General features: G+C 34.8%; 1 protein-coding gene across 12 annotated transcripts in view; it reads right to left on the bottom strand.

The window, feature by feature from the left end:
* Nucleotides 1-775: 775 nt before the first annotated feature.
* LOC121294574 (liprin-alpha-1-like) overlaps nt 776-10,045 on the bottom strand; it is a 34,103-nt gene continuing 24,833 nt past the window's right edge. For 7 of the 12 annotated variants that reach the window (XM_041218395.1, XM_041218383.1, XM_041218386.1 and 4 more), the window contains 11 exons: nt 9,729-9,810; nt 9,295-9,495; nt 8,268-8,330; nt 7,574-7,600; nt 6,493-6,668; nt 5,468-5,565; nt 4,696-4,871; nt 4,290-4,358; nt 3,950-4,115; nt 3,458-3,528; nt 776-2,315 (listed from right to left, as the gene is read on the bottom strand). In XM_041218395.1, coding sequence (XP_041074329.1) covers nt 3,470-3,528; nt 3,950-4,115; nt 4,290-4,358; nt 4,696-4,871; nt 5,468-5,565; nt 6,493-6,668; nt 7,574-7,600; nt 8,268-8,330; nt 9,295-9,495; nt 9,729-9,810 — 1,117 coding nt within the window. In that variant the 3' untranslated portion in view covers nt 776-2,315; nt 3,458-3,469. The remainder of the gene's footprint in view (nt 2,316-3,457; nt 3,529-3,949; nt 4,116-4,289; nt 4,359-4,695; nt 4,872-5,467; nt 5,566-6,492; nt 6,669-7,573; nt 7,601-8,267; nt 8,331-9,294; nt 9,496-9,728; nt 9,811-10,045) is intronic. The other 5 variants (XM_041218392.1, XM_041218393.1, XM_041218394.1 and 2 more) reach the window with 2 other exon arrangements.

Genomic DNA, 10,045 nt, shown 5'->3' with positions numbered 1-10,045 from the left:
GGTTAAAAAAAAAAAAAAAAAAAAAAAAAAAAAAAGCTAAATTTACAGTAAAGTTTTAAGCCAATATGTTTGTTGTCTACATTTTTTTTCTGTAGACTTTATCAGGGATTTTTTATACCTGCTGCTGCCAAGCCAGTAAGAGGCCAGTAAACATTTGTTCTAATTCTAAACTCTTTGCTAGTGTCTACAACTCAGTAGCAGTTGCTGGAATTATTAGCAGGGCAGACTTTTGTTCAAAGACAATGTTACACATTAACTGTGAAATAGTGTTGGTGTACATACTATAATAAGATGTATTTAAAGTACCCTATCGAGTTAAAGTCTTTTAGGCTGTTGCAATGTAAAATGCCCCACAATCAAGTTTATAATAAAATACAGTGTATTTACAGCACAGTAGTTTAAGCTGTAGGAAAAGTATCATTCAGCTTGCAGACGTTTTTATTTTATCATCAGTACAGCAATGAATACAATAAAATAAAAAAATAAAAAAAAGTTACTGGAACATTTGAAAATGGTTTATGACCACACTACTAACCCTGCACATCTCGGACTGTGAATCTGATTGCAGCACATTAGATTGTGCCTAGAATAATGATGCGCAAAACCCAAAACATAGCATTTAGTTGATAAGAGGATTCTTCTGTCACTGCTGTCTTTTAATTACCAGTATTTTAAAGGTTTTTTTTTTTTTTTTTTTTTTTTTTTTAAACTGTTCGTCTGCATTTCAGTGCACATAATTCATACAGCTCTTGCAATAGCACAGAGACACTCAGTCTTGTTTGTTTGTTTCTTTATTGGCAGTGGAAAATAAATGTTTCAGTATTTTATTGAAAGAAAGCAATAAATTATACTGTGATAAAAATAGTTCAAAAAGTACTCACTGTACATAATATTTGTTACAAGAAGATCAGAAGTTTAAAAGAAGGAACAGAAAAAACATTAAAAAAAGGTATGACAGGAACACATGATTCGATTTGTACACACACTAATAATTGTGTGTGTATAATATTATATATATATATATATATATATATATATATATATATATATATATATATATATATATATATATATCACACGCAGAGGACAACACACAAATGTCAGTAAATAAAAAACACACCAGGCCTTATAATGGGGACTTGTTTTGTTGTTGAATTTCCCCAACATTAATGTATAAATACTGAGAGGCCTGGTGTTGCGAGACAATTGAACACATACTCAGAAACACTTGAGCCATAATACGTTCTTACAAAAATGACAATTAACAAAACATGACATACATAAAATAATTCTAAACTAAAATAAGGCTTATTTAAGTCATACAAATTGTGCCTCCTGTGACTAAAACTTCCCCTGTTTGAAGTGAGGCCACAGAGATCTGGAATTGGTCCTTTAAAAGAAAAACAGGTTGCATTAACTCCTTTTAACACATGCCTTTAATGAAGAAGAGACAGGAATGGAAACTCTACTGTTTGTATTAAATTACTACTTGAAGGGACTTTCATGAAACAATGCATCACATGATTGTGTTTCTCTTCTTCACAATAAACTCCATGTATGGCTTTTAGAAGGTACATTTTGGTATCACAGTGAACGACTTACAAAGTTAAACAAATTCATGGATTTAGTCTCACTGATAATATATATAATCTGTGTGGAATCTGACATGCTGAAGGTTTAAAACACACAAAAAAAATATTACAAAAAAACAACAAAAATAAACATTGAACTGTCAAAAGATTTTCTGGCTGAAAATGAAATGATCTTGACCTGCATAATATATAAATATATATTGCAGAATCACGAAAAAAAAACTTGACCAACCAACTAGTTTAAGTCAATCTAACTTAAACTGGATGCTTATAATAGCATTCATTTAGTGTTGATAGGATTATGAGACAGGATAACATCTGTAGGTACATATACACACAGACTCCAGACTTGTGGTTCATTTAGTTACATATGCAAAAACTGCATTTGAAAAGGACAACAGTGAAAATACACATACATTTTAAAAATGTTATTTAAAAACTGGAAGGAAAAAAAAAGGCATGTTGAATATACAGGCAAACAGATACATATTAGAGCTAAATAAATGAAACATCCCATCAGTTTATATAAATATAAGAAACATTTAATCTAAAATATTTTCTCAATGGTATCATGAGATTTGTGAATTCACCAATTAAACTCTGTAATAAAATATTTATAGTATCCTTTTAAGTTTCATTACATCACAGATCCCATCGTGATTTCTGAAATGTCGTCTTCTGATTTAATGCTGCATAATCATCTATAGAAATAGTGGGGGTAAACTGAAATAAGGAAGACAAAAAAAAGAATTAGTTAGCCAGTGTTGTGCTAGTACCCTGGTCGGCAAGATGTTAAAAGATCTTTAACCATGAAAGCACACGAGTCTGGCTCTTCTGCACTGTGGTTAAGACACTCTCTTGCAGTTCGTGGGCAGTCTTTGCCTTTTTACACCCACATTACATTGTTTTTACTGTCGGTTCTTCTTGCAATTAGATTCTCTTCACTTATTTCACCATAATAATAATTAAAAAAAAAATAGACACAACATGTCCTTCATTTGGAGTGTGTGTGATATATATATATATGTGGTAACTTCACTATAACAAATGCCCCTGGGACCTGGACACATGTTCATTATATAAGGTGTTCACTATAATAGGGTTTGGCATTTTTCTGTATCAGAATTAATGACAAAAACAGCAAATTTGAATTGACCATCTTGATTCAACATTGATCAACATTTAAACAGTATTGTGACAAGGTACTTGTGTCACATATGTGGGTAACCACATTGCAAGACAGAGGAGTTGGAGTTTAAAAATGCCAGCACAGGCACACAGGATTTATTAAACACAAAACAAAAAGTAAAAAAAAGGGTCATGTGACACTACCAAAGATGGTAACACACAAGGGACACATGCAAGACAGGCAGGCAGCAAGTCTCAAAATCAAGTGCCCGTCTGTAAACATCCACTTAAACATAACTCCAAAAAGCACACAAAAGAAACCCGTTTCCACATATAAAATTACACCACACTAATTCCCCTCTGTGGTATGTTTGAGAAAACAGTACAGAAATGAAAAAGGAAAGAATGTACACTTACATGCTGAATACAGTAATTACATGACCTTTCTCTTGGAAAAACAAAACAAAAAAAAATAAACTATCCAGTGTAGATTGCTCCTTACATCTGTTGCCTGATTGCAGTTTGTGTGAAGATGACTGACAGGCAACAATTGCATTCGTCATGCACGATTCGTACGACGACAGGTCATCTTTAAATTAGCGTTATCTTTTAATTAGTCAACCTCTTTGTTTTCACTGAAAGAACATACTTGACACAAGAGAAAGTTCAGCGTCAGCCAGTCATGACAGCGTTGTGTGTGTATATATGTATGTATGTAGTTTTTTTTTTTAACTCACCAAGAGAAGGCATTAACATGAGTAGGTTCTTACTGTCGTAGAATCCATTCTTTGCACTCCTGTGACATTGCCTGTTTTCATCAAATCAAAATCAACAGCATGCAAAACATGCAGTTAGTTAAAAATCCAAAATGTTAGAGGAGAACGAAGCATTTACATAACATTACAGATTTTTTTTCTTCTTATGCATGCAATCAAATGATAATCAAATGTCAAACGGTTACATTAAAAAATAGTTTCCAAAACATTTTGGAACATCAACACTGGCTTTCCTGGTGAAAACCCAAAAAGAAAAAAAAAAAAGAAATCCAAGACTACTGGAATACTTCAGTATTTGCAGAATCCAGACAGGAAACTAAAGACCAGGTGGTTTTGATTTGAAGGACTCTCAGTAACAATAAAAGCTTAAGAACATGGCATTTTGACAACATTGCAGTACAACAAATCATGCCATTTGCATTCCCAAGATGAAACAGGGAGAGTGTTACATACCATCCATCTGCATTTTCTTTGGCTGCATAGAAGGTGAAGACATTGCGGTGGTAACCCTGAAGTTTGCAGGAAGAGTTTCTGCTGACCCAGGACCCATCCCCCGAACGTCTTTTGGTCGAAACTTCTTCCTCCAGGAGGGAGCTCTCCTGAAGTTCTTATCGTCATCCTGAAAGCAGTAGATGTACACATGTGAAATGGATTATTGAAACTGGCACTTGCTGTACATCCGATAATTTGTCAAGGTTATCTATTTTACTATAAGTACTACATTGCGCATTAAATAACACTTGTGCAAACATCTTTACACAAAACAATCAGTTTCTAGTCATTCAAGCCTCACCTCATCAAGTCTTCTTTCAGTACCCAGAGCAAGAAGATTATTATATTCTCTTTCTAGAACGGCCCTTGCCTATTAAGTTAACACGGACAAAACATTAGAAACCATTACATTGACTGTTGTATGTTACAAACACGTATAATTCCCCAATACTTAATAGGTTATTTTCAGGCAGGTCCACGGTGAAAGTAAAAATGACCACAAACATGAGGTCAAGCCAAACTTCAGTTAAGGCTACTTACACTACATCCAGTAGGCCTATATATTTGATTATACATTTTGGCTTAACTTTTGACATGAATATAAGTTCACATAGTAGCCCGATAAGTCAACATTCTTCATAAAATCCCATTGAAAATAACCATTTGTTTTCCCAAAATGAAGCCATTTACAATTTGTAGTTATTTACCTGTGTATTTTGGGTCGGTATCTGTAATAGAAGCGCTAATGCATTGTGATCAAAGGTTTCATCCAAGGCAAGAAGCGCACCGTGGACTCCACTTTCCACCAGGTTACTTGCATATTCCTTGAGACCAATTGACTGCACCCAGTGAACTACTCTGTCATTGCTCCATACTAGAACATCTGAGGAGGCAGAGAGAAACATTTTAGCGAGTTATCTACTACTAGTTAACTACTAGAAATAAATCGAGTGTCATATTGTACAAATCATGTTGTCATTGTGAGTGGGAATTTATAGAAGTGCGTCACAACAGTGTACAAACGGTCCTACTGTTTTCAAAAGCAAAGTTTAAACCAATTTATAGAAAAAAAGTATATTTTGGTTGCTGTGCTTCTAAGCTGGTCTTCTGTGAGTGTAATGCAAGTGTAAGAACGAACAGCCAAGTAGAACTTATCAGTTAAAATTGCCAACGCTTGCGTGACAACACTATAAAACCTCAGAGCTACAGCAACTGAACATAAGTTAAAATAGAAGCATTTAAAAAGTACAAACTGATTATAACAAGAACCTTATTTGACACACTCCTTTTTGTTCTGATAAAATGCCCTGACAATTTAGAAATACATCTACATCAAAGCAGCTAACAACATGCTATAAGTTTGGCTATTTTTTTTTTGTCTCAAACTGCTGTATAATGGGAGTCTATCCATCTTTGCTGTGTTTCTTTATGGGCAACATGCACACACAAAATAAAATAAAATGTAATATTTCAAATTACCTTTAACTTCAACTTGGCATTCTTCTCTTTTCCTTTCAAGTTCTTGTCTATCATAATTCAGCCTTCGTAGACACATTATACCGCACTGGAAGCTGTTTCTGTTACAAAACAGAGAAAGAAAGTAAATAAATAAATAAATAAAATCAGCAAAACCAAGTAATTAAAAGACTTGGCAGCATGCTATTTTCATTCAGTTTGTCAACCAAAAACCCCATTCCACTGAGAGAAGGAAAACTATCCCGAATAAGCAGCTGTCCCAATTAAAACGAGAGGCAGTTGAGACCTGAGGACATACTGTTTCTTAAATGAAATGAAAAAGAATGAAAATCACATTGATTAAATGTTAAATACATCATTTAAAATGAGTCTTTATTCTTAAACATATGCAGAGGGGAAAAAAAAAAAAATGAAATCACGAGGCAAGGCACCTGCGATGTTGACATGCCAACTTTCTTTGGAACAGCAGCCTAAAAAACTACAGGAGACTCCTCCTTCAAGAGTTCAACATGATTTACGGAAGTCACAGTGTAATCGCGTACTCGTTGCACCGTGCTACGCAACCTGTCTTGCTCTGAAAAGCAATCTCCATTCATCATTTGAAAATACTGTATCCCAATTAAACTAAGTGACATCCCAATTAAAACGACATGAATAGCACTGGGAAGAACCATCTCCCAGAGTTGTATCCCATTTAAAGAAGCAATCCAGATTATCAGGATCCCAATTAGGCAGTGCCAACTGTACTGCAGAAAATAACCCTATTGTCCACAAGAAGAAGCCAGCAGCAAAGCAGTGCAATATGTACTGACCTCTCCATTCACTGCTACTGAATTTAAATACATTGCACTGCAGTTAACTTATCAATGTACTACCCCACATCAGTGAGATGGTTTAGCCACTACTCTACGCAATTAATATCCAGCACTATCATGCATGGAGATCAATACTGTACAGAGAGACACTTCTCATATAAGGAATACAATCTACATTCTACTGTCAATTTATTTAAGTGCAGATTGTCTTACCTGTGAAAGCTATCAACCATTTTAAGTTGCCCCCGTAAGTCCTTCTTTGTCAAATGATCCAGCATACGAGCATCAACAAGGCACTCCATAAAGTAGCTTCGGTACTGAGGCAGCCCCAAACTTGGGAGCCATTCGTTACCAATCCACTCGTGGTTCATATCACCATAAGCTAGTGTCTACAGTAAACAAGATTTACAGAAGTATAATAAAAAATACTTTGGCTTGAACTCAATTTAGGGTAGATTTAATTTAGGGTACAGTTGGAACAAAAACACAATACACAATAGAGGACTACTTGCATAGGAAGATTTAAAAAAAAAAAAAAAAAAAGGGTTGAACTTAACTGTCTGATGTGTTGTTATCTTCATTTTTACAATTACCGTGAAGAATAAATCTACAGGTGCATAGATGTCACGTAATATAATATTATATATATATATATTATATATATATTATATATATATATATATATATATATATATATATATATATATATATATATATATATATAAATATACACACACACATATACACAGCTCTGGAAAAAATTGAGACCACTGCAAAATTATCAGTTTCTCTGGTTTTACTATTTATAGGTATGTGTTTGGGTAAAATGAACATTTTTGTTTTATTCTATAAACTACTGACAACATTTCTCCCAAATTCCAAATAAAAATATTGTCATTTAGAGCATTTATTTGCAGAAAATGACAACTGGTCAAAATAACAAAAAAGATGCAGTGTTGTCAGACCTCGAATAATGCAAAGAAAATAAGTTCAGATTCATTTTTAAACAACACAATACTAATGTTTTAACTTAGGAAGAGTTCAGAAATCAATATTTGGTGGAATAACCCATATTATATATATATATATATATATATATACACATATATACATATATATATATATATATATATATATATATATATATATATATATATACACACACACACACACACACACATACATACATACATACATACATATATATATATATACAGAGAGAGAGAGAGAGAGAGAGAGAGAGAGAGAGAGAGAGAGAGAGACACACACGGTGTATATACACTTAAATGCAAACCTGGGCCCAGCTGCCCTCCTCATCCTCCTGATGTTAGCATTGTTAGCAAGTGCAAAGAGAAGACATTGAAGAATGTTAGTAGATGATCAGTATTTCGTGCAACACACACATTGTGCAGAAGCGGGTCAGTGACATTTGTTGCAAGAAAAGTTCAACAGGGGTTTTCATTAGTTCAAAACAGGCAGAATTGCTAAATAGGTAACCTTGATTTAGATTATATAGTGAACACCCCTTCTATTAAGTTTTAAAATCACAACTTGATGCATGCAAGACCTTCTGTGCCCCACCCACAAAATATAACACCTCCGAACAATTGCATAAAAATACTGAGTTCTGGATATCCCTATAATGGTAGTTGCTGTTATTACCTAGGATATAATATAGCAGTGTTAAATAACTGCAACACAAACCCATCTTTTGTTGGTAAAGAACAGCAAACAAAAGGTCAGAACTCTTAAATGGAGTAAAACAAGCTACTAATCCAGGAAAAAATAAAAAGTTAAAAGGAAAAAAATGAAATGATTTGAACAGGATGTTACACAACAGTAGATGGGTCAACTTGAAAAGACCCCCAAACCAACACACTGTATTTTAAATGAAAGACTTACTGTGTTACACAAAGAGTGTGGAAATTAAAAGTAGAAGCCAAAAGCACCATAAAAAGGGGAGAAGAGATAGCAGTGCAGGGACTAACCGTTTGAGGTGTGGCAGCAAGGTTTTCCATTTCTTCGTGCGTAAGCCACACATTCCCAGTGGACTAAATCGCATGACCCACAGTGAGTGACCCAATCACAATCCATTGTGAGGAAATCAATAATACAAAGGAAAGGTGGCAGAACATTTAAGCACAAGATATGTTAATTTTGTAGCATGCATTGGCATAAGCAATTTTGTGATCCCCAAAGGGGAACAGCATTCAGAAAAACACAGGAATGCGCACCATGCTGCAGTAGTATTTGTTGATCAATACATTCATTTAATAAGTTAAGGTGTACTAAACAGAAGCATGCGTTGTTGCGAGATGCTTGAAATATCTTAGATCTTATAGGTGTAGGAAAGGGTAATAAAACATCACAAACATAGTATAATTGTAGTGCAAAAAAAAGGTTAATGTTCTGTCAAACATAGCCTTTTCAGGCAGTTTCCCCCTAATAGTCCGTTCCTACAAAATAATTTGATAATTTGTACTTCTGTAAACTATTAATAACCCTACTGAGAAAAATGAAGACTGCTGGGAACACCGTCCTTTGTTAAAATATGCGAGAAGACAGAAACAAAATGTCAAGGACTTCCTTGTAATGGAAAGTTTTTATTGGTCACATAATGGGACACAGAATTGTTTTCAGCAAGCGAATGTATAGCTGGAAAGCTGCCAGCATTCTAAACAGCAGCAAATGGGTAAATGGAGAAGGGAAATACAAGCATTGGGAAAAAAATGGTTTCTCTTGGTTTCAGTCCATTAGTGCCTTTCAAACAATGCACTAAAGATTAACAGAAAAACATCCTACTCAAGACTCAAGTTGACCAAGTTCTAGGAGTGCTACAAACCAATTTGTTTTGAAATTGAATTATATATTTTTTTAAATACTGTACAAGTTTCTCATGAGACCAAATTAGAATGATCTGTAAATCAAAATGTTCAAATATTTTTTTTCCTGCATGCCCTCCCAGTTTTACGCTTTGTTCCTTTAATAAACAAAAGGAGTGCATGTTGACCTTACCGTTCTGGAGGTTGGCGGTGCAGACGGGCTTGTTAAAGACATGATCTCCTGAATAGCCAGACGTAGCTTTAACCTGTGTAAAGGATTGCTAATTCCAATCTCCCGCTGTATTTCAGTGTCAGACAAAGCTGACATAATAGCACCGCTTTTCACATTGGCTCTGCAAGCCGCTACGTACCAGGCTGGCATTCCAACCCAGAGCTAAAACATGAAGCAGGAAACAATGTCAGCACCAGCACCTGATCACACGATGTACAAGTATTTCTTTATCTGCATGTGTTACAATAACCGAGGACATACAGAGGGAATAAAGGTCCAGCTAAATTTTACATATTTTCAGGTTTTACCATCTACAACAAAATACTCAAAGTCCTTTTGAACACAATCACCACCATTAATTTACAAAATCTACAGAATATACAAGATCCTCTTACCTCCAACCACACAACTACTGTCGGACCATCCCAGTGTGCAAACGGTAAACCTTGCCTGCGAGCCTCCTCGAGTAGCTCATGCCTAAAAAAGCAAACGTGGTTAGAAAAGGACCTTTAAAAACAAAATGTCATCACTTTAGAGCATGAAAAGGACCCAAATGCTGCTTCTTTTAAAATCATACAACTTTAAGAAAACAGAAACCCACACATTACAAACAAGGACAAAGCTAGCAACTGAAAGCTGCTGTACCCCCACTGCTTGCACCTTGAGCAACAAGCATGTTAAATGACACCCCATGCACACGTTTCCAGTTCAG

Source organism: Polyodon spathula, chromosome 19, assembly GCF_017654505.1.
Source record: "Polyodon spathula isolate WHYD16114869_AA chromosome 19, ASM1765450v1, whole genome shotgun sequence".
NCBI classification, from domain to species: Eukaryota; Metazoa; Chordata; class Actinopteri; order Acipenseriformes; family Polyodontidae; genus Polyodon; species Polyodon spathula.
The sequence above is the reverse complement of the archived record's forward strand: the minus strand, read 5'-3'. Positions and strand labels throughout refer to the sequence as shown.